Here is a 24,424-nt window from a genome sequence, read left to right on the forward strand (position 1 = left end):
GGTTAAAAAAAAAAAAGTTACAAACATTCCTGATTTTTCTGAATTATTTCTGAGTTGTCTCTCCTGTCCTACACCAACTCCATTGTCCAAGTTAGCTTTTTCCTCCTTTTAATTATTTGCTTTTCTTTGAAAGTAGTTGGGGTTCTGGTTTATTTTTTGGTGTTTTCTTTTGGGGGGATGGTGGTGGTGTTGCTTTTTCTTTCACCTAGCTGCTACTTTTTTTTTTTTCTTTTCTTTTTTCCCCAAGTTCATATATAAGCATATGGTTTAGGACTGGTTTGTACAGTTCTGTACACCAGGTAAGAAGGGTTGCCTTCTTCCCTAGCTGAGAACTGTGGATGTTCAGGAAGGGGTACCTGTGAAATTCCTACGTGCTGTTGATATTTTTATCAGCTCTTACACATCTAGTATTCCCTTCTCTTATTCTACTTATATGCCTTTGTTGAACAGGCCTTTTAAAAACAGCTGGGGTTTATATTACTATTCTAGATTTTTTTTCTTAGTAATACTTTTTTTTATTTTTAAGTGAACAAGTCACGATTACCCAAGCAGCCTCTAATTTTCAGTTCTTTGATCAACTCCTCTATGTCAAGATGAGGTCTAACACAAAATTCCCTTGAGCGGCGCACAATGCTTTCTGAGGTAGGAAACTTGTCAGCTGTAATATTAAATAAATCTAGGGATGTTTTAGTCCTGGCAGCAGGAGACTTCAAGCATATGTCAGTAAGACTGAAGTCCCTTTAGGGAACGTTTTTCCTTACACTTCATAGGCAAGTGTTGGTCTTATCTGGTGTGTCTTCTTATTCTGCGTGCTGCGTGGTTTGCCAGTGGTGTGGAAATACTATCACGTGTGATTTTGATTGCTCTTGTTTTGTTGGTCTCTCTTGAAGAGGTTATAGCCTGGAAAAGTCATGTGCTGAGTATGCAAAGACCTCTCCATGTTTTGATGGTATCCATCCATATGGGGCTATCAACGTTTCCCTAATGGGAGAGCTGACCTTCACTCTAGACTGCGAACAAAAATTGTGAACATCTGATTGCTCTTTTGAGGAACTGATGGGTGAAATAACTCAGTCCTGTTGACACTGATCTACTAAATCAAGCCTTTTTATGAAATTCTTTTCTAATAGTTGTACGGAACTGTAATGAAGCTTGTATCCCTGTCTACAGTGCTGGCTGATGAGGTCTTGCTTGACTTAGTCATGTCATGCATCAAAAAAATTACTCAACTGCATAGGAATTTTACTTCATTAAGTGAAAAAGTTTGGCAGATTTCTGCAAAAGAAGGTGAATGTGTTTTCTGGTCTTCTCCATGGGTAACATAGCATGAGAGCTTGGGCTGGGCTATGATAGTGGAGAATTCTGGCAGAATTAAGAAAGAAGCTCTCTGGAGACCACAGGTTGAAATCACAGGGTGATGTTTACCCTCTCCAGAGAGTTTTGAGGATGGACTTATCTTTATTTTGGATTCTTGTGTCTCTGTTAAATTCATAATAGGCTTGTCTAAGAGATGAACAAATTAAGACTGTGCTTAGAAGGACGTATGAAGAGTCACGTGAGAAATCAAAGTGTTCTGAAGAGATGCTGAAAGTTGTCTCCTTTTTGGGTAATTAAAAAAATTATTTAAGTTGTAAAATTAAAATTAACATACGATTGTGTGTTGTAATTTAAAATATGTAGATTCACGTGTATGCAGAACCAAAATGTTATACACTGAAGGAGGAACTTGTGTTTGCAGAACTGCTGGAAGAGAGCTAGAAAATGAAAAGCCTGAAAGCTAAACAGGTCTTCTCCTTTCAGGAAACGCAGCTTTTGGACCATTCAGGTTTTGCAAAGTAAAGACGGTCTCGAGTTTCCAGATCCTGAGTCCTTCAAGTTTAATTTATCTGCGTTGGCTTCAGTGGCAGAGAAATTAGGCCTACGTGAGCATTTTGGTTTAACTAATGCCCCTTCAGAGCAGCATCTGGATGCTTCGGCGGTGTTGAAATAGTGTGATGCTTGTTAAAATAGTGAGTAGAGGCAGGGAGGAAGAAAAACCAGCATCTTCTCTGAGTGTCTGTTGTCTGCCTGGACTTCAGGACAGTGCAAGACATCTGCACGGGGAAGATTTTTAACCCTGCAGATTGGAAAGGTAGATTTTGTATTGGTGTGTGTGTGGGTTTTGGAGTTTTTGATAACTTTTGAACCTCAATTTATCTGAACCTTTAGTTCATAGAATCATAGAATGTTTCGGGTTGGAAGGGACCTCAAAGCCCATCTAGTTCCAACCCCCCTGCCATGGGCAGGGACACTCTCCACTAGACCATGTTGCCCAAAGTCCCATCCAACCTGGCCTGGAACACTGCCAGGGATGGGACATGTTGAAGAGAAGAGTTTTCTTTTTATACATCAGACACTGTTAGCTCTTGTACCTTTTTTTGAATTAAATAGCCACTAAAGGAAGGCTGTGCACGCTCTTGCAAACTGCTGAGTGTAACACTTAGGATATCTTGTTCTTCATGTTTTCTCATTTGGACCAGCAGGGAGAGAAATGCCTTGAGGGTTTATCTGTGTTCTCTTTATTCTTCTATATTTATAAATATATGCACAGCTAGGAAGACGCAAAGAAGAAGGAGGTTTGCAAGAGAGTGAACTAAATTACTGAAAAACAATACCATGGAGGAACACGAGCAGAAGCAGCAAGGGTCAGCCTGCCTTAATGAAATTACATCGTTTGCGGTTGTTATTTTAAGAGCTATTCCATCTCGCCGTGCCTGAGCACCAGTGTCACGCTGTTAGATCAGGGAGGCTGAGTTGGTTCGGTGTGCTCCGAGACAATATCCTGATCCAGGAGGGATACCTTAATGGTTAAGGTTCACTCATACCAGCGGCTGCTGTTACGTTTTGACAGCTGACATGCTGTTCGCTGTGCTCTTCCTACCCTTAGACAGGGGAACATCATGAACAGCGTGGCCGCTGTGGGAACGTGCTGATTGTTGCCATGTTTTTAATAGTGGCCATTGCGTACGGGATTTACGTCATTCATAAAGTGCTTCGCTAAACTTGCTGCTTTTTTTTTTCCCTTTTTTTTTTTTTTTTTTCAAAAAAAAGTGATGGTTTTGAAGAAGTGCATTTGAATTTGGTTGCCATGGCATGTGACTGAGGTCTAGTACAGCTCCTAGAAAGCACAGCCTTGACTTTAATGACGGGTGTTACAGCTGAGATCCTGGATAACTGATTACAGTCCTCATCTGTCTCAAGCATCTATGGGGAGCAGGATGCTCTCCTAAGATGTTGCGTGCCACAACGGGATAAGGAATAGCTCTGTGCCTTTCTGAGTGTAGCCAGCACGTAGAGACATCTATATCGCTGTGTAATACCTTCTTCGAGATAAATGCCATGAAAAGCCTGCAACGCTGGACAAATTTTCCTCTGCCATATGCTTGTGGAGGAGTATTTTTCTGAAGCTTTTATGTATGACTGGTAATCATAGATTGGTTTAGAGAGACATTTCTGAAAGTGTGAAGGGAAAGGAAGGGCAGCATGCTAATTTGAATTAATTGTAGTGCTTATCAAGTCAACATCCAGTGGAGACCAATTCATTATGTAGTCTCTTCGTTTGCTTGTAAAAAACATAATGCTGCGTTGAACAACAAATCCAAGGTCAGCATAAAAAAAATTGGGACATGTCCCTAACATCTGATATGTTGTAAATTTTTATCTCATGTGGTAATATGTGAAATGGGTTTGGAAGCAGACCACAGTGTGGGTTGGGGTGTTTTTTGTTTGTTTTCCCCTTTTAATCTGAAAATACGTGAGAGGAGATATAGTTCTTTGTGCTGCATAGAGCTGACAGACCCAACAGAGATCAGAATTCAGGTTTAACGCATGCATCGGTATGGAAGGAATTCATGTTTCAAGATCTTCGGCTCCCTTACTGGGGACAGGAAGAAAAACAGAGATGCCTAGCCTTGAGAAAGAAATCTGAGGGCCATGACCTGGACCTTCATCCCCTGGTTTCAGCCCACTGCCTTCACCTTGTTACCTTTTACACCAAATCCACCAGCGTACCAAGCACTGCCTGGATGCACGCCCTGAAACAAAAGGGTTGAATTACTGATAGCGTTGCTTATGCTCAGTCACATCCTTCTCCAAAAGTCCTGCCAGGACCAACGGGATTATTTGCAGTTTAAAGGGCTGCTCCATGTTCATAAGCTCTATCGTCTACAACAGATATAAAGTCGATCTGCGTGTCGTGTATCTATAAATTGCTCCTTCCTTCTTGGGGAGCTGAGGGCTGTCAGTCTGGGTGTTGGCAAACAGAACGTACATTTTTAGGAGCAGAAAACTGAGAACTTTTAGGCTGATCTTAAATGAAAAAGTGGATACTTTACCCTTATGACACATGATGGAGTATCTTTTGGTATCTAGAGACAGCACTGTCATGGGACTAGGCCGTTAATTTATTACATGAATGATGGTGATATCAGCCTGTGCTTATCTGAGCTAAGTCTATTTTAATGAACAAACTCTTGAACTTGGAATTTAGGGAACGACTTTGGGCTAAATTAAGCAAAGAGACAATATCTCTTTTCACAGAATTTTAAAATCAACATTGATTAATTGGAGTCACTTGCAGTAATTACAGCTGAGATTAAACTCTATTGTGGGTTTTGTTTTTTTCTTAAATAAAATTATTATATCTTCTGTGATATATCTTCTTGTAGGTTGTTTTTTTTTTAAAAAAAAAAAAACAGGACAGGTGGACAGCCTTTGGTTTCCACCTCATCAAAAAGAAACGTAAGTTTTGGTGACAGAAGATCTGTAAATATTTTATAGAATTCAGCCAGGAATCCATCTGGACCAGATTTCTTTTTTTAGCCTTTCCTTCTTTTATAGTTTCTCTTAATTTTATCTGCAGAGAGCGGCTATCTCAACTTTTTGAATTGAGCATTTGAAAATGGATTTCAAAACGTTCCCTGCAAAGTAACGGCCTGGTAGAGCCATGTATTTCCTTAGAGCAATTTAAAGTGGGACTACCCATCCCTGCTGGAGCTTGCACATACTCAGTTTTGCAACAAAACAATTTATTCTGAAGCATCTGCAATATGTACGGTGCCTGGCAAAATTTAATTGATGCAGATGTTTATGATACTTAGTTGGAATAGCAACAATATCTTCTGATTTTTATGAGCATGTAATCATTAGGGGCCAGATTCTCATACCTTTTGTGGATAACAAATTTAATCCTTGGATTAAGGCAGCGCAAAGAAGGAGGCACTGTTCAATCTGAATAAATATTTCTCGTCTCATCGTGGAAAGAACCCATTAGACACAACTCTGTGCACCTTCCCTGTGCTCCCATGAACTTAATTGCCTGAATTGTTCGGTTTTTTATTTGACCTTAAACTATTTCAGTTATGCTCCAGTTGCAGTGTTTTCATTTCCTTCCTTATAACGTAGTGAGATTGGGTTTTGATTTGAAAGGTACAACGAGTAAACTTTCCATCTTCTTTAGATTTAAAGCTGGAGTTTTCGTCTTTGCATAGCTGACTTGTCTTTTAAGTTTTATTTTTTTCAAGTTAAATGTCATTTAATCAGGTTATTTACCAAGGGGAATATAAATGCTGGAGAACAGGAGCCGTGAACTTGTGAGTTGTTCTGCAAAGTAAGAGGTGTCCTTGGACTTTCCATGATGGGTCTTTAGAAGAGCTTTATGTGCTTTGGGACTCACCAGCCATCGTGGTCCTTCCGCTTGAATTCTCCTCAGAGTTCTCCAAAGTGGTGCAGCTTTTCAAAGGAGGTGGGAAGGGATGTGGACCCTGTGCTCCTTGGGAAGATCCGTGTTGGGGAGCTGTGCCCTATGGCTGTGACCAGTTCAGGCAAGGATTTCTGTCTGGTCTGAAGCCACATGAGGCCCATACAGTCTCCAGTTCTCTCTGCTTTCTCTTGCTTTCAGGAGTTTGGACTTTGCTGCGATTGATTTACAGAGTGTAGAGATCCTACACTGAGATAAGAGGGGGAACAAAACCAAAAATGTCTGGAAGGGATGGAAACTCCCCCAACATTTGTCCAACTCAATTTTGCACGGGGCTTCTTGCATTCCCTTTGCCACTTTTTTTTTTTTGGGGGGGGGATGGAGTGTGGGTGTCAAATCTCCTTTGTTCACCATTTCTTTTTTCAACATTTCTCTTCCTGCACAAGCTAATCCATGCTTTTCACCTCATCCTCAAGTTTTCAGTTTCATTTTCCAATCAAAACACTTTTCTCTGGCACTGGCACCTTGCAGCTGTAATTTCCGTGGATTATTTTGTGTCTGTATAGGTTTGGATGCCTTCCCGAAGCTTTGAATGTAACACAAGCAAACGGTGCAATAGAACATTTGAAATACAAGTTCTTTTGGTCCATGTCCCAACTCCATTGCAGAGTCTCCTTCATTTTATGTTTTATTTATTTCGTTTTTCAGAACTATGCTTTCTTCAGGCTGAAAAAGTTTGTGAAATAAAAAAATGTAAGTTAAAAACTGACTGCATGCGTACAAAGAGCGAGAGGAAACAATTCTCCTGAAATGTGAATCCTATCCTTTATGTAGAATCAAGCCACTAAAAAAAAATAAAAACCAATAAAAAAATGGAGCCAGTGAGATTAGACAAGCTTGGACAGAGAATAAAAAAAATCATGTGTGGGAGTATGTATTTCTACTCAATGTTGCAGTTCTGTGTAACGATGTTGTAACGGGAATGCCTGCGTGATGAAAGCGCTGTGGGCACTACCGTCACAAGCTGAGAGCACATACAGCAGAACAGGATCCATCTCTCGCCTCACCTTATTTGGGACCTAAATATTTTTATACCTTATAACCGCCTTGATTCACATGCATCCTTTACAGATGTGCAATTATACGTCATAATTACGTTGTTCCTGTTAAGAGCCGTAAAATGAAGCACAACGGAGATGCATTTTTTTTTTTTCACACTTTTCATCAGATGTGAACTTAGCATCTGTTAATTCCTCGTGCCTGTTCTAGACTTTAGTCTCCAAAGACTGTTTACTTTCATAAAGGCACTGATGGATTTAGATTTCAGCCTGCCTGAACACAGAAGGATGCTCAGCCACCAACCCTTGGTGACTGATGGGTCCGTGGTGATGCTCTTGCTCTCTCCTTTCTGCTAAGTATTTCTCTTTACTCTTAGGTGATAGAGATCTGGTGATTCTTGATAATATGGTTATCTTGAAATATGGCTCTTAGGGTTGGGTCTAACCGAGTTTATAAGGCCAAGATACTGGGGTTGAGTGGAGAGCGTACTCACCGTGGTCATGGAAAGAGAAGACAGAGCGGTTGACCAAAAGAGGTGAATTTCAAGTGTCCTGGAAGCTCCTGATCTGTCTGGTTTTGTGCTTACCTGAAAGATTTTCTTCTGATATTGTCATATGAAGAGACAAGCTGGGTCAGGACAGAGATGGGTTTATGCAAGGCGGACCAAATCCAGTCCTGTTGTGTGTTTAGTTGTGGCTGCTTTGTGAAGAGCATGAGACCAGGGCAAACAGAGCAAGGCTTCTCCCAATGTCCCCTGAGTCAGAGACGGTACATTTATTATCACGTGATGGACTTTTTTCTTTTGTGGTTTTTTTTATTTCTTCTTCTTATTCTCATAGTCCTGTTCCATTTTTTAAACCTGTGTAGGATTTTAGCATACACAGCAGCCTGTGACATGGAGTTCTTGCTTACCTAGACTTTACATGGAGGAGTATCTCCTTTCTTTCATTCCTGTCTCCTCCTGGATTTGATTTATTACTCCCTAGTTCTTGCACTGGAAAAGACGGGGTGGTTTGCCTTTTCCAGGTGACTCAGGACTTCATGGGGTGTTACTTTACGGGCTTTTCCCCCATCCCATCATTCTTGTCCCAGCCTGAAGAGACCCCACCTGCTTAGTTTTTCTACTGTATTAGGAGGAAAGTGGTAGAATTAGATAAAGCACAGAAGAGAGAGGTGAAAATGAGAAATGTAAAGGGGTTTTTTTATTGTTTTTTTTTAATCTGTTATATGTTTATCCTTCCCAGGAGCTGCCATCTTCCTCCACTCTCTCTCTTTACTGAAAAGTAGGCACCTCCTTCGTATTCTGACTTGCTCTCCAGGCTTCACTGATTGTACTGACTTCAGTCTCTACCAGTAGCTGTGGGTGCTCAGGTACCTTTTACACACACTGAGACTTAGGTGCCTGAATTTGGAGCCTGTTCCCACTCTTCCGCCAGCCCAGTCAGGTCTACCAACCCCACATGTGCCTCACAGGGCTTCTCAGATGGTCCTTGGCACCTGTGTTTAGACAATTGCATCCCACGTTGTGTGCTCGTGGCTCTTATGCATGGCTAATCGCATTAAAAAAAACCCCTACGTTTTTGGTGGGAAAAATTGCAGGCTGTATTCTTAAAGGCAACTTTGTGCTTACGTGCAGGGTTTGATAGTCAGCTGTTTTGCTTTGGCTTGTTTGGGGGCTTGGCGTTCTTCTCGCGTGAGTCACGCGCTGAAGTGAAGCTGCTTTTTCTCCTTGATATTTGCACTTGGTTCCCTTTGGTGCCATCATGTGCTACATGAGCTTATCAGCAGGAAGAAGGAGTCCCAAAATGTGCGGCAAACGATACCGAAGCAGGGAAATGAGCTGAAACGGGGCTTTTTACGGTCTCTGGTTCATAACTGATTGGACGCTGTGTTAGAGCGGACCTGACCAATACGGTTTTCTCAGCATGAGGGTGGATGTACCCCAAAATATATCTGTCATTAGGGTGAAAGGGAGCTAGGAAGGTGATGAGTGTAGCTCTCCGCAGGCTGCCTCGTGCTGCTAGCTGTCTCTGCCGTCTCCTCGGCAAATGCTTTCTGAGTGGAGCTGGTCTGGAGAAGACAAGCTGCTTTGACAGCATGTATTTACACATCCAGCTTTGTGTGCGCTTTCTTGTTGTCCTTGTCTGTAAGCCTTCAAACGTGGTGAAATCTCTTTTCTCCCGCTATGCACATCCTGCTACTTGCCTACCACGCTCTGCTGCGGGCAGGACACGTGGCAGGAGGCTCCATCGTAGAGAGCCTCCCCTCTCCTGCTGATGACGGGTGGTTGTTCGTGTGTTTTCCTAGAATTTAGGCAAATTTATTGCTGTGAATTTCTGCAGCGTCCCTCTGGTGAATGTCTGTGGTCAAAAACATCTCTATCGCTTGTTCCTCTTCAGCCCACGTTAATTAATTTTCATCCTGTTGCCTTCTTACAAGTAAGCCCAGCAATTTCTTGCCTGCCTGTGACTTTGCACTTACTGAGGAGCACCCGTTGCTTTGAAAACTTATTTCTTGATGGTTTTTATTTGGGGAGGAGGAAAGTTTAAATAAAGCTAGCCAAGGTGCTCACCCTCCCTTCTGACTTAGGGAGATCACGTTATGGTTTAAAAAATACAGAAAGTCCTTCTGTGAGCAGCAGATTGGTGGGATGTTATGGTCCGCTTGAAATAATTGAGGGATCAACCATGTTCTCCATGAGTAAGCGGTTTTGGCGAAGGTGGGTAAGTTGGAAAATTGAACATGCTTTTTTTTTTTTTTTTTTTACCTCCCCGAAGTGTACAGTTGCCCAGTGCAGGTTCAATGGAGGTTTTTCAGCAAATTCACTTTAATTTGGCAGGAGAATTGGCTCACAGCCATTGCTGACTCCAGGCTGTGATTCACGATGGGTGGCTGCAGGACCTAATGCAATCCCGTGGATCTTTCTGCGTTGTCTCATTGTTGGACTGCATGTATTTTTGCTACTTGGTTTTACTTTATCTCACAGCATGGCCATCGTTTGGAAGTTTTCAGTAGTCTTGTGTGCAGATACATACTTGGAGTAACGGCAGAAGCACAGTAGGCAGAGCAAGGAATAGAAATGTCAAAAGGACACCTGCCAGCAGAGACTGGTGGTGTGTACAAGCTGGTCCTCCTTGCCTCTTCATGAGCAAGATTTTATGGTATAAAGAGGGGAAGGCAATGAATACTTATTTGGATGCAGCATTCCTGAGGTTTTTTGCATGGGTGCATAAGTGAATGTGGCCACTGTGGTTTCTTGACCTTTCTTTGAGGTTATTCTTGGGGAAGGCAAGGACTAATGGTTTCATAGTTAGGTGATGGTAACGTAGTAGTTGGGTCCATGTCCATGTTCTGGCTAGTCACTGCTTAGGATTGTGTTGAACTAGTTTGTCCTCTCTATGTCCTTGAAATATTTGCAAATATCTGTATTTCTCACCTTGGTTGTGTGGATTTGTGGCTCCCTCTTTCTATCTTTTTAAAGGTGGCCTTTGCTTCTAGGGCATTGTGGAGATGCTCCAAGCCACCCTTCGGCTCCTGCCAAGACTCAGCATCTTGAGTTGGTGGTTGGCTTGGGCTGTCCACGTTCAATGACATTTGATTTTTGAGCGTGTTTCATTTTGCCTTCCTGAGTGCTGACCTCTCACTGGAAAGAAACCTGGAAACTGCTGCACAGCATCTCTTCAGTTTTCTTTCAGTTCCCATTTAAAAAAGAAACAAACACCACCAAAAAACCCAAGCAGAACACAACTTCAGAGACTCTTCAGAGACTGCTGTCCATCATATGGCAAATGTGACAGCTTTTTTTTTTTTTTTTTTTAACTCTCTTCTCTCCACATCCATCTGTCGACTTGATTTACACCATGCTTAACTGACTGCTGTCATCTCCCATGGTCTTGGTAGGAAACCTGAAATGAAGATACCAATTTGTTTACTGTTTTTTGATTAACTGCTACCAAAATTAGAAGTAGATTCTTGAATTTCCCGCTGTGTACTATGTCTTTTCACTAGACCATACTGTTTCTTGTTTAGCCTTCTGCAGATTTATTTGTAATACAACGACCGGTGAACATTTGTGTAGATGAGAATTTATGCTGATGTATATTATGATTGTGTGTGTTGAATAGCAGTATTTCCACTTCAGTGTGGTGGGTTGACCCTGTCTGGAGGCCAGGTGCCCACCAAAGCTGCTCTATCACTGCCTTCCTCAGCTGGGTGGGGGAGAGAAAATACAACAAAAGGCTCCTGGGTTGAGATAAGGACAGGGAGAGATCACTCAGAAATTACCATCATGGGCAAATCGGACTCTACTTGGGGAAACTAATTTAATTTATTGCCAATCAAATCAGAGTAGGATAATGAGAAATAAAACCAAATCTTAAAACACCATACCCCACCTTCTTCCCAGGCTCAACTTTACTCCCCAATTTCTCTCCCTCCTCCCCGCCAGCGGCACAGGGGGATGGGGAATGGGGGTTGTGGTCAGTTCATCACACGGTGTCTCTGCTGCTCCTTCCTCCTCAGGGAGAGGACTCCTCACACTCTGCCCCTGCTCCAGCGTGGGGTCCCTCCCACAGCAAACACTCCTCCATGAACTTCTCCAACATGAGTCCTTCCCATGGGCTGCAGTTCTTCATGAACTGCTCCAGCATGGAGTCTCTCCCACAGGGTGCAGACCTTCAGGAGCAGACTGCTCCAGCGTGGGTCCCCCACGGGGTCACAAGTCCTGCCAGCAAACCTGCCCTGGGGTGGGCTCCTCTCTCCATGGGGTCACAAGTCCTGCCAGCAAACCTGCTCCAGCATGGGCTCCTCTCTCCATGGGGCCACAGGTGCTGCCAGGAGCCTGCTCCAGTGTGGGCTTCCTGTGGGGTCACAGACTCCTTTGGCTGCCTTCATCTGCTCTGGCATGGGGTCCTCCATGGGCTGCAGGTGGATATCTGCTCCACCATCAACCTCCATGGGCTGCAGGGGGACAGCCTGCCTCACCATGGTCTTCTCCATAGGCTGCAGGGGAATCTCTGCTCCAGTGCCTGGAGCACCTCCTGCCCCTCCCTCTGCACTGACCTTGGTGCCTGCAGAGTTGTTCCTCTCACATCTTCTCACTCCTTTCTCCGGCTGCAATTTCTGTTGTGCAGTACCTTTTCCCCCTCCTTAACTCTGTTACCCCAGAGATGCTACCACCATTGCTGATGGGCTTGGCCTTGGCCAGGGGTGGGTCTGTCTTGGTGCCGGCTGGCATTGGCTCTGTCGGACACAGGGGAAGCTTCTAGCAGCTTCTCACAGAAGCCACCCCTGTAGCCCCCTGCTACCAAAACCTTGTCACACAAACCCAATACATTTGGGAAATGGTACATAAGAAACGAGTGACGTTGGGTTCTGGGGAAACAGGATCCTGGGATTTAGGAATCTATTACTTCATTCACACGTCCCATTTTTCCCTGCATCTCCTTCACCTAAAGCATTCCAGGTCTGTCAGTCAAGGTGTTCCTGTGGACTGAAAACTGGTTGCCATCCTCAGAAGTATTTTTCCTTATTCTGTTGAAATCCAACATAAATTTATAAATGCTTTTTCTAATTTTGTTAAGCTGACCTAGTGTGCTGCACTTGGTCTTTGTCCATTTGTGCATAAGCATCTTTTATAATTAATAAGTTTCCTCTAACTTCACAGTAACAAATTAGACACCAGAGTTCCCTCTCCTCTATGTTCTTCCTCCTTGTTGTTTTTTTTTTTTACGGCAAATAGACATTAATATTCATGTTTTGTAAGCAGTGGAAAGACAGATGAAACCTGAATTTTGAACTGACTGGAAATCTAATTTTGCTGTTCACTGAAATATGTAATACTTATGTGTTTGTCTAGCCTATGGATAGATTAAGACCGTTCTACATGCAAGGTTCACCAAAAATAGACAACATGGCACAAAACAGCAAATAGAAGAAGGAAATACAGGAAAAAATAAGAAAGACAACCCTTGGTGAATTAGAACAGGCACTGTTTCAGAGTGTTTGTACTAAGGAAGTTCAGGGTTGGAAGCTGTCTGGATCAACTTCTCTTGTAGGAGCCAGAGGAAATGTTGTTTAAGTGTTATATTAATGTCAATTTAAAAAATAGGGAGGGTGACATCACATCTCGATCAAACTGAGCTAACAGTGACCTGGCAGTAAGTCATCTAAAGCACTGCCATCCATATAGCCTGGAACTGAACAGTAGAAAATGTTACATACAACTCAGTGCCGGTAGACTCCAAAACAGCTTTGGTCTCCCAAAGACAGTCTTCCTTCTTTTCTCTTGTACGAAATACCTCAGTATCAAGGAAGCCCGATCGCTTCTCCAGGTAAAAAAGATATTTGGGTCCTGAGGGTTGACCTTGCTAGTGCAATCACTTTGTCATTTATCATGCTCGGCTGCTGCTTTTGGGAACCAAACTCTTTCAGTGTGTGCTGCCTTGTGCTTTGAAGATGGAAAGCATCCATCTTGCCATGGCATCTGTGATCCTTTTGATGGAAGACTTTTTCTAGCAGCCCTAAATAGCTACTTTTGCTCTCAAGAAATTTATACAGCTTAAATGGGGGGGGGGGGGGGTATGAATCTGAGATTCCCTAAACAAAACATATCTAGTCCTTATTCTTGGCATTTGCCTAAGGCCAACCTGTCTCTGGTGGCACTCCAGCAGGATTTGAAGACTGTCTTCAGTTCTTTTGTGAGAAGACATGCAGTCAGGTTGATGTGGAAGAAAAGTCTGTATTGAAGTGGCAACTGGGACTGACATGAAAGGAGCACAACAGGCTTCCAGATTGCTTGCCTTACCTCTGTTCTTCATGTCTGATACTCAGGCTTTTGTGTAATGTGAAATGTATACAGATGACTTGCAGGCATTCATTCTGTTGCTTATGGTCTCCTTCTCCTTTATGTTGCGTGAGAGATCTAATGTCCTCTGACGTCAATAGGAAGTCTTAGATGGAACCTTCATGAGCTTGGTGGGGATGGAGATGCCTTGTGATTGACAGGAAAGGGTCTGGTGTACCTGATGGGTGCTCTCAGCTGCAAATCCTGGGAATGACTGACCAATGAACAAAACGGTTAGGCAGAAACTGTTCCTGTTGGGTTTGCATAGTGCTGCTGAGCTGGTGGAAAAATGAGATCAAGTGAATGTTGCAATCAAGTGCACCGAGCCCAGGCAGAGCTCTTATTGTCATCCCAATTAGAAGCACGGCAAACCAACTGACTTTATTTGTGGCTCAATATATATCTCCATAAAATGTCATGGATGTCTTATTCCGCTATCTCTGACTTCGCAGCCTGTCCTGATAGTATCTGTTCCTGAGACAAACTGCTCTGCTCCTGGAGACATCTACAAAGGCAGCTATACCACAGGGAAGAAAAACTAAATCTGTTAGAAAACGATCAGATGCTTTCCTGAAATAAGGCTTTGACGAGGAGGAATGCAGAAAGAGAATTTTTCTCATTGTTTTTTAGCAGATCTCCAGAATAGCAGAAGCAGCTCGTTTCTGAGATAATCCATGCTGTTTTTACTTTGCACCTACTCCACGATGCCTTAAGGCTGTGGGCGTTCGCTTTGCTCTATAGTACACTTCAGCTGGAGGAGGGTAGACAAGAGCATGCTTCAGTGTGTTGAATCAGTTTGTTTACAGTCATAAGTGACGTTGTGCCTGTCAAGTACTACATATGTGTCTCTAGAAGTTTCTGGAAGCCAATTCAATTTGTACAAGGTCTGATTATGGATATAATGTCCTGGGATTTTGTTGTTGTTGTTGCCATATTTTGTGCCATGTCAACCTAGGCTAGACAGTGTGCTTCTCAGGCGATGGGGACAGAGATGACTTCACTCTCCAAGGACCTTCCATCAGCATTAGAGCTCAACTGGGAAGCAAAGTGGGAGGAAACGTGTATTTCTGCATCCCCGGCCCTGCTGCATGCAGGGCATTGCTCCTGGACCACTCTCCTGCCAGTCACTTCTTCAGGTCCTGAGCACCGCTTCCTCGCCCTGCCTGCCCAAAGCCACCTGAGCAGACAACTTTAATATTACAAACATTACGACAGATCCAGAGGAGCATAACTTACCCTAAAGGCACAAAAAAAGAAGAAAGTCATCCCTTACGGCTATTCTGATTGACCTCTGACAGTCATGTTACGAGGCTCAGCGAACACTCGGGATTTGTGTAATTACACCAACTCAATGTTAAAACCATTGATTAAAAAAAAAAAAAAAAGTGCTTCAACAGCATAAATTCATAACAGTTCATAAATTCAGCCTCTCTGAGAAAGAGGAAAGGGGCGTTTTTTCCAGGTGAACAGCATAAAGTTTTATTGAGATTTGTTTTTAATTGTCATGGTTTAACCCCAGCTGGCAACTTAGCACCACACAGCCACTCGCTCATTCCCCCCTGGTGGGATGGGGGAGAGAATCAGAATGCTAAAAGGGGAAAAAACTTGTGGTTTGAGATAAAGATGGTTTAATAGGCAAAGCAAAAGCTCTGCACGCAAGCAAAGCAAGACAAGGAATTCATTCCCCACTTCCCACGGGCAGGCAGGTGTTCAGCCATCTCCAGGAAAGCAGGGCTCCAGGACGCGTAACGGTGACTTGGGAAGACAAACGCCATCACTCTGAATGTCCCTCCTCTTCCTCCTTCTTCACCCAGGTTTATATACTGAGTATGACGTCATATGGTATGGAATTTGGTCAGTTGGGGTCAGCTGTCCCAGCTGTGTCCCCTCCCAACTCTTTGTGCACCCCCTGCCTACTCGGTGGTGGGGTGGTGTGAGGAGCAGAAAAGACCTTGGCTCTGTGTAAGCACTGCTCAGCAGTAACGAAAACATCCCTGTGTTATCAACACTGTTTTCAGCACAAATCCAAAACATAGCCCCATACCAGCTACTATGAAGAAAATTAACTCTATCCCAGCCAAAACCAGCACATTAATAATTAAGTCCCTGAGAAGGTAAAAAGTGGCATGTCTGTGACACGAGTGACTGAGTTGAATCTGGGGAACAAACTGTTAGAGGGAATTTAGAAAAGCAGCACGCTTTGCAAATATGCCCCTTCATCTCACAGCTTCAAAAAACTGCCATATTAATTAAGTTAATTGTGCAAAAAAGGAGGGCTCTGTGTCTGTCTATCCATTCTACAGGCAGGGAAACAGAAGCAGCTCCGTATTAAGCAAGAAAATACACAGTATTCTCCCTTTTTCTTGTGATTTGTGTGTGCTGGTAAACAAGTCTCCTAGCGAGAAATGAAAGGGGGTCAATCTGTTTAGTTCATCTGAAGGAAGGTTAAGAGGCAGCAGAGAGATCAAACAGCAAAGTTCAAGAAGTGAGAAGACGTGGCTCTTCTAATGGAGTGGCTGGGGCTGATCCTTCATTAACTGGAGCCTCAGAGAGTCTCTTATGGAAAGAGGTGACCTCGTCTGACCAGAGGCTGTAGGGGTTGATGCGTAAAGATGATTTGTGTGAAATGATCTGCTCTTTCTTTATGAAGAAGGTCAGGCTGGTTGGTACTAGGATTTTATCTGGGTTAAAAACCTCAGAAAACTGTATCTCTAGTTGGTCATCCGGAAATGGAGGTGTTATCATTCCTAATCACTTGTGAAGGCCCCAATGAAGGCACTTCTCCATCAGCACGGCGGTGGTAGAGCTGGGAACAGAGTACAAGAGTGCCGTTGCTCTCACCACCCCCTGCATTCATTAATGGCAGGTGATTTTTATCCAAACTGTGATTTTATTTTTCTAGAGCTGAACAGTAAACAGAAACAGTCTGCTTTGTGGTAGCAGTGCCATTCCACAGGCAGGAGAAATCCTGGTGAGGAGCCCAGTAGCACCACAGCTCCCTGTGAAATTCAGGGCATGAAATTCACCTGGATGCCTGGCCTTGGCCTCAGCTGGGTATTAGCCTGCCAGGAGGTTCCACTGAATCCACAGCCAGGTTCCTGATTCTCTTCCCTGAGGATTGTGTAGGTCCTCCCTATGATGTGATGGACCTGTCCTGAAAAGAGTGAATGCTCAGCCTGGGATGCATGCAAATGCAAGAGTGGGAGTTGTTTGTGAGTCTGGAAGTTCTGTGTTTGCGACCACGTTTGCAATAGATCACATTGCCTGTGGACCCCTTCCTACCTTCCCATAAACAGCCATCACCTGCACTTTGATGATATGGCTGTTAGATACCAAGGAGGGACTCCAGTTTCTGGATGTCAAATGCCAGAGGTTTCCTGGGGAGGTTGTGTAGTCTCCATCCTTGGAGATATTTAAAACCCAACTGCACACAACCCTGGGCAACCTGCTGTAGTTGGTCCCGCTTTGAGCAGGGCGGGGGGTTGGCCTAGATGGTCTCCTCAACTGTTCTGTCATTTTGCCCATTTCTCCAGTCTGTCCAGGTCCCTCTGAATGGCAGCATGATCCTCTGGTGTATCAGCCACTCCTCCAAGTTTGGTGTCATCATAACTCTACCCTGTCATCCAGATCATTAACAAAGATGTTAGACAGGACTAGACCCAGTATTGGCCCCTGATGAGCATTGGCCAGTCTTATCACCTCCAGGAGTAAGACGACCTCTCTGTGTTGCCTGTTCCCAGAGGTGCTCTGTCCTTCCTCACAGGCTCTCCCAATGTCTCACTTCATCTTTCCTGCTTTGGTTTAGAGCTGTTCCCTCATCTTGTCCAACATGAATGAAAGAATTTTTTCCTTCCTGTCTTTTTGCAGTAGCTTTGCACAGATTTGAAGGCTCAAGTTTTCCCATCAATCTTCCCTTCTATAGGCAAAGCAACCCCATTTACCCAGACTTTCCTAGCAGGTCATGTTTTCTTGACCTGTTGTCATTCTCCAGGTTCCCTCCAGACTCTCTTCAGTCTCTGGCAAAATCTTCGCTGGAGCCTGTTGCCTACAGCTGAGGTCTCTGCAGTGTAGGGTCAAGCAAAAGGTTTACTTCACCTGTCTAGAAGATTGTAATCCTATTTATACATCCCACGATGGCATCTGCCACTTTTTCAGGAAACATCATTGCAGATCCGTGTTCAGTTTGCAGTCCTGTAGCGTCCCTCTGTCCTTCTGTGCAGCACTGGCCAGTTGTTCCCTATAATTTGTTCCTGTACTTGTTTCATGCTTCTGAATTCAGGTCCCTGCAGTTGACCTGAGTTGTCTAGCATCTTAATGTCCCTCTAAAAGGAGCCTGATGTGTCTAGGGGAACGCTTTAAATAATTTACCTGTTTGTTTTTTCCTGCCAGTATCTTTCCCAATCCAAGAAACACTGACCAACCCTTTCCTTGAGATCCTACATTGCACTATTACGTTCACTGCATGATTGACTTCTGCACGATATACAGAGCAAGAAATAGTTGTATGTCATTAAAATACAAATACATGCCTCTGGCAGGATGGATGTCGTTTTAGTTTGACCTGGGTATGGTTGTTCCTGAATTTGTATTTTAGGTGATGAGGATAAAGCTGTGATAATTTTTTTTTTCCTTTTTCCTTCTTTTCTTTTTTTTTTTTTCTTTTCTTTTTTCCCCCCTATATCTAGTATGTTAGGCAATGCTTGTTCCAATTTGTACAAACTGCCTTCACAGTAAATTGGACAAGTCTCCCTGAGGAGCAGTAGACAAAAGACTTGGGAAATGCCATGGGGATGGGGAGGGAAATGCTTTTATTGCCAATCAAATTAAAGGTATTTAGATCTGCTGTTAAATTTTCCTGTAAATATATTACTGTGGGGTAGGAGTGTGGTTCCGGAGCTGTGTGAATAAGGGATATTTCAATGGCTTAGTAGGATGGGGTGGGAGGTGGTTGTTTCTAAAAAGGTTGATTAAACTAAACCAAAATATTTCATTTTCAGTTCTTTCTCTTTTTTTTTTTCCCTTACACGGAGAAAAAGTTTTAAAATGAAAGCATGCTTTGAAAATGATAAATCAACATGAAACATTTGGAGTGCTCTAAAAGCCTTCCTTCTCTCCCCCTTTCACACCACTCTGTTGGGGGAAAAAATAGATGCATTCACTGTTTGCCAAAGGAACACTTGCCCAGTTGTAATCAAGTCATTTTACAACATGGTGTAGACTTTCACTCCACACTTGTATTTGGCCTTGGGGGAGTTGTGGCAGCAAATTCTTCCTCTTGCTTATCTCTAAAAAGAAAGGATGGGTCAGGATCAACCTCTGTTGTCAAGCTGTTTGGTTGTCCCACTTCACCGCTTACATCTGTAGCCATGCTGGGAGATAAAGAAAATAAGTCCTTATCCCTGCCCAGAAATTTTCTTGTAACTATCTTCTATGTGCCCTTATTTTCCCAAGTGAGAGTTTTGCTGGCTCTTAGGTTGCATTTTGCAATGGAGATTGTTTTAGCGTGGTGGTTGTGGGCTAACATGAGACCTGGGAGAGGCAAGATTTGTTCCCAAGTCCGCCACAGACTTCCCAGGTGAATCTTCATCTGTTTCTTGTAGTGTTTAGTGGTTGTAATGAGGAACTTCCATGGAGACATTGTAGATTATACTTCCATGGCGCTTACAGTTTTACATGTTTGATCGATTGTGGTGGTGTTGCGTGTCTTGGAAACCCCTGGTTCACAGATGGCTTCTTTTAACTTGACCTCTTGTTTACTTCATTTTCCGTCTCCTCAATGAACGCAGAAATGCACACGCTGATCCTTTCTCTGTGCTATTGCAAGCTGGCTGCCATAGGTTTGGACTGAAGGCTATTTTCCTAAAACGAAGGATTTATGGCCCGGGGGCACCTGCAGCCTCAAATGCCAATTATGTGTGTACGTGGTACACTGAGGCTGGGTGGGGAAGCTGTACTCTGGATTTTCTCCACTTTTAATGGATTTAGCTCCCATCCCTTGCTCTCTCAAGGCAGTTGTGCTTTCATCCTCTTGTGTCTGGCCCAGTTAAGGGAGGATGATGAATGATTTCCTTTAGTCCTTTAGTTTCCCTATCTGGCAAATCTCAGCAGTAATTTTTTGCTTGGTTTTGAAACTTTGAAAGAAAAAAGGAGAATGAGGGACAAGAGGTGCCTGAGACCATTAGACTGTTCCCAGTATAGTCCAGAAATGGGAATTTCTGGTGCTTTGCTCTCCACGGAGGACAAATCAAAGGAATAGTTGCAAGTACACTGCTGTGTCAGTGCACCCCAAAAGAGACTGCAGACCTCTGCTGAGGCATCTATCAATGCATACATCCGGACATCATGTGACACGTGGCCATGTATCAAGAAGTTCTTAGACACTGGAGGCCTTTCCCAGCTTTTTGCACATCAGAGGGAAAGTGGGCAGTCCAGGCCATGTGCAGTTTGAATATCCAAGCCCAGGACGGAGCATTGCATCTGATGTCATCCAGCCTTACACCCCAACATCTTTCTCAGTACAAGACAGACATGGACCTGTTGGAGTGGGTCCAGAGGAGGCCACAAAAATGATCAGAGGGCTGGAGGACCTCTCCTATGAAGACAGGTTGAGAGAGTTGGGGTTGTTCAGCCTGGAGAAGAGAAGGCTTTGGGAACACCTTAAAGTAGCTTTCCAATACTTTAAGGGGGCTTATAAGAAAGTTGAGGACAGAGTTTTTAGTAGGGCCTGTAGCAATAAGACAAGGGGTAATGGTTTTAAACTAAAAGAGGGTAGTTTCAGACTAGATATAAGGAATTTTTTTTTTACGATGAGGGTAGTGGAACACTGGAACAGGTTGCCTGGAGAGATGGTAGATGCCCCATCCCTGGAAACACTCCAGGTCAGGTTGGACAGGGCTCTGAGCAACTGATCTTGTTGAAGATGTCCCTGCTCATTGTAGGGGGGTTGGACTAGGTGAGCTTTAAAGGTCCTTTCCACTCCAAACCATTCTATAATTCTGCCACTGTGCTGAAGGGGTTGCACATGCCTGTTGGAGAGAGTGGTTTGTTGGCCCCATTTTTTGGTTGTCCTTCAGTTAAAAAGTGACATATGTAAGACAGAGGAACTCCCTACATGGAGGGCAGGTGGTATTCCAAGTCATCTCACACCAATTTGTCCTCTCCACTGGACTCTCCCATGCTGCTACACTGCAGTATCACTGTATTGCTGCTTGATGAAGGGCTACCTGGTAGGAAGCATTGTCTTCTAACTTTTTTGGGGAATTAATCTCTATCCTCAGCCTCCAGATTTTCCTTGTTTGGGGTTTTTTTCATAGTTTTGTTTTAAGGAAGCAGCAGCTGGGTTTGGTCCTGTATCATGCTCCAACTGATGTTACTCTTTTATCTCTTCTCTTTCTTTACCGTCATCAGCTCCATGCCTTAGGGTTGAACTATTTTTAATATCAAAGCCCTGGGACCCTGCTGACATGCTGGAAGGTATCTGAGGCCCATGGTGAGACAATGCCTGTGGATGAGAAGGGTGAAGAAGTAGTCTTTCTCTGACAGTGCTGCATTGATTTCATTTTGCTGCTGCTGCTACCTTAGGCCTTGCAGGTTTTTTTGGGGTTTTTTTTTGTTTGTTTTTAAAAACGAGCAAGGAAAAAAAATATATTTATACTAGAGGCCCAGGAGCTTATATAATATAAACAGTAAACTGTCTGTTTTGAGAGCTCATCAAGACTGCAATATGATGGATAGACTCCTAGCCAGCTGCATAGTGGTAATGTTCCAGAAGACAGCATTACCTTTCCTTGATCGAGTGCCTAGTCTTTGCCTACCAGCTCAGGATCTCAAAGCGCTTTGTGAACAGCGAGGAATTAAAAGTCTTGCCATGGCTGAAACAGGTAAATGGTTGCCCTTTATTACTGGAGAAAATAAGGCACAGAGATGTCAAATGACTTCTTTGCTCCCAAGATCAGCTGCAGTCCAGGAGACCTGGATTTTAGTGGTTTGGGTTTGGGTTGGTGGGGTTTTTTTGTTTTTTTCTGCATGTAGGCATCCTAAAGTTTGGAGATAGTCCTATATTTTTTCATGTGTCTGTTTTTTCTTTTTTCTTAGAGTACTTGTGTTTAACTGACTTTTAACAGTGTTGTATCTGTCTTTTTCTTTGTTTTCTTAGATTTGAAGTATAATCCTGCATCCATTGCTATCTAGAAAATGTCTTATGGATCCATTGATGGGAGTGGATTCGGGAGCAGAAATCCATTTGGAGGTCCTTCAAGACAAGGCTACCAACCTCTTGGTAAAGTATTGATCCCTTGCTGTAATTTATTCTACTTGACTCCCTGGGGACTGAAGTTTAACTTGCTCTTTTTCAGTATGGCTGATGTATAAATATCACCCTCTCTCCAGAGGGTCATTTCTGATAGTGATTTTTAAAGATGAAAAACAAACTTTTGTTGGACTTGTTTGTATGATGAGGCAACATGTTTTACCACGCTCAGGACTTGAGGCTGCAACATGGAAGAGCAGCACCGATGAGGGTTTTGGAGGTATTTCTGGGGAACTACAGGAAGATGCATGACATGTGCCCTAGACCTGCTCATGTCTTTCCTCTCTGTGGCTGGCTATAGGCATACAGATGACAGGAACAGATGGGAAGATGTGCAAAGGGCAGCGGGCTGTGCTGTACCCACAGAGGGTGGCTTAACTGCTGTGGAGGCTACTTGAATCTGGGACATGTGCTTGGATGTGGCCACAGGATCAAAAACATGCTTAGGAAATGCTGAAGCCATAAACAGTGGCTTGCAAATGACTGTTGGATTCTGGTTTTGTGGCATGTTTTTAAACAGATGTGTTTTCCTTCCCTGTTCCACCCCTTGCCCCAAAGAACTCTGGAAGCACTAAAGTAGAAAGAGAACAGCATCCAGATGTCAACCACTGTATCTGAAATGGTCCCAAGTGTACAAGTCAAAGCTGTGCTTCATAAAAGCAAATTCATAATTTAATTATTGTAACATGGAGCAGAGCTAATGATTATAACCTCCTGCTTTTGTGTGTTGAAGGTGTTGACTCTGCTGTGTCCGCTTCTTGACACAGGCAAGTCGTAGGAGGCATCCTTTGCCAGAAGAACAGTGGGTAGCACAATGGTTGTCCCTGTTGATGTGGGGCTGGCTCGTGAATGGAGTTGGAAGGTAGGTCTCATCCTGCCCACTTCTGAGCTGCTCTTTGAGAGGCCAGCCCATGTGGGCAAGGGCAGGTAAGACCACATCTCCAGCTGCCCAGATGTGCGCTGGCTCCCAATCCAGATGGGCAATTGCTGTAGGGCTGGATCTGGATTAATCTAGTTTGGCTTTCAGCAAGCCTTCTTGTTAGCTTCTTGCATTTAATTCTGGTCCTGGGTCTGGCTTGCACTGCAGGGTGAGGCTGCAGTGGCTATGGTGTAGGCATGACTGGGAGTTCAGACCTCTGCAGAAGCATCAGGAAAGGAGACTTTGTAACGTAGCAAAGGGCTGTGTTACCGCTTTGCACCGGGGAAGAACATCACCCCTCTCTTCAGTTGCCTTTGATTTCAGCTGGGCTGTTCATTAAGGCAGCCAGATTTGGTTTTGAGGGTTGCAAATGTTCTTTGGGAAACATTTTGTTGTTTTATAAATAGATGTTCCCCCCCAGATGGAAATATAAAAGAAGCATAGAGGTTTCTCTTGGTTTTCTGTTTTCTTACGAGTTTGGGTGTAATTATGATTTTTTTTTATTATTTGAAAAGGGAGAAGGTATTGAAGTAAGTGCAAGTTGTCTGTTCAGTTGTAAATAGTGATTTTTAGGCTATTCTACAAGGCAAAATTAAAGGCATAAAAGCAAGGAAGAATGGGATACTTGGGCACAATGAAAGAACCATAAGAAAAGAGAATTGAAATGTGGACTAGACAAATGATGAATCTCATTGTAGTTTAGGTTAAAAAACCCATGAATACATACTGTGCTGTATGAAAGGACCACTATTTTTAATGCAAATGCACAGAATAATTCAAGACACTTGAAATCTCTAAATATTGGAAGAAATACCTCATTGTGTCCAGCTTGCCCATCATTTGGCAGTTACTGATGTGACGCTGAAGCCGCCATCAGTGGATTGCAAAAAGCAGCTGATGTAGAAACATCAGCTTTCTCAAGACAGCCACGGTCTGTCGGCTTGCCAGCCGGAGCCTGTTAACATGTTGGCTTATGTCTTGGAGTTGAGTGCTGGCTTCCCCTCCACGCACACACACATCATCTCGGGTGGCATTGTGATGGACACATCTCCAAGGTCCTCTAGGGTTGATTATTCCAGCAAGCCAAAATTGGTTGTGGACTTGCTAAATAGAGTTGGTCCTTCGGCTAGGCCTCCCTGTGGAAAGGATTGCAAGGGAAGGAACCTGACTGTGTTGGCCAAGGGCAACTTGGAGAAACTTCTTTCCGTGTGTCTCAATCAGAAATGTTACATCTGAACTTATGTAGCTCCCCATGCCCCTTCGCCACGAGAGACTAACACATGCCGGATGTCTTTTGTTGTAGTATCCCCAAATATTGTCATTAATTATGTGTCAGGAGAGGGTAATGCAACACTAATCGTCTGCCTCCTGCTTTTGAAAGACGGATGACTGGCTTGCTAAGAAAAACTGCTCGCTGTATTACATCATGGTATGGCTGGAACAAAAGAGCGTGGCCTTCCCGCTGGTGTACGTATGTCTGCGCGCAGTGGGGGCAGACCTTGATGGACACGTTCTGCATGTGCTCTAAACCTCTTCTTCTTTTTATATCTAATAAAT

General features: G+C 43.6%; 1 protein-coding gene across 11 annotated transcripts in view; it reads left to right on the forward strand.

The window, feature by feature from the left end:
- Nucleotides 1-24,424, forward strand: part of TSNARE1 (t-SNARE domain containing 1) — a 498,360-nt gene that overhangs the window by 88,185 nt on the left and 385,751 nt on the right. For 10 of the 11 annotated variants that reach the window (XM_054816241.1, XM_054816249.1, XM_054816243.1 and 7 more), the window contains one exon: nucleotides 21,796-21,918. In XM_054816241.1, coding sequence (XP_054672216.1) covers nucleotides 21,834-21,918 — 85 coding nt within the window. In that variant the 5' untranslated portion in view covers nucleotides 21,796-21,833. Of the gene's footprint in view, nucleotides 1-21,763; nucleotides 21,919-24,424 lie in introns of those variants that run through there. The other variant, XM_054816245.1, reaches the window with a different exon arrangement.

The sequence above is a fragment of the Grus americana genome, chromosome 2, assembly GCF_028858705.1.
Source record: "Grus americana isolate bGruAme1 chromosome 2, bGruAme1.mat, whole genome shotgun sequence".
Classification (NCBI taxonomy): Eukaryota; Metazoa; Chordata; class Aves; order Gruiformes; family Gruidae; genus Grus; species Grus americana.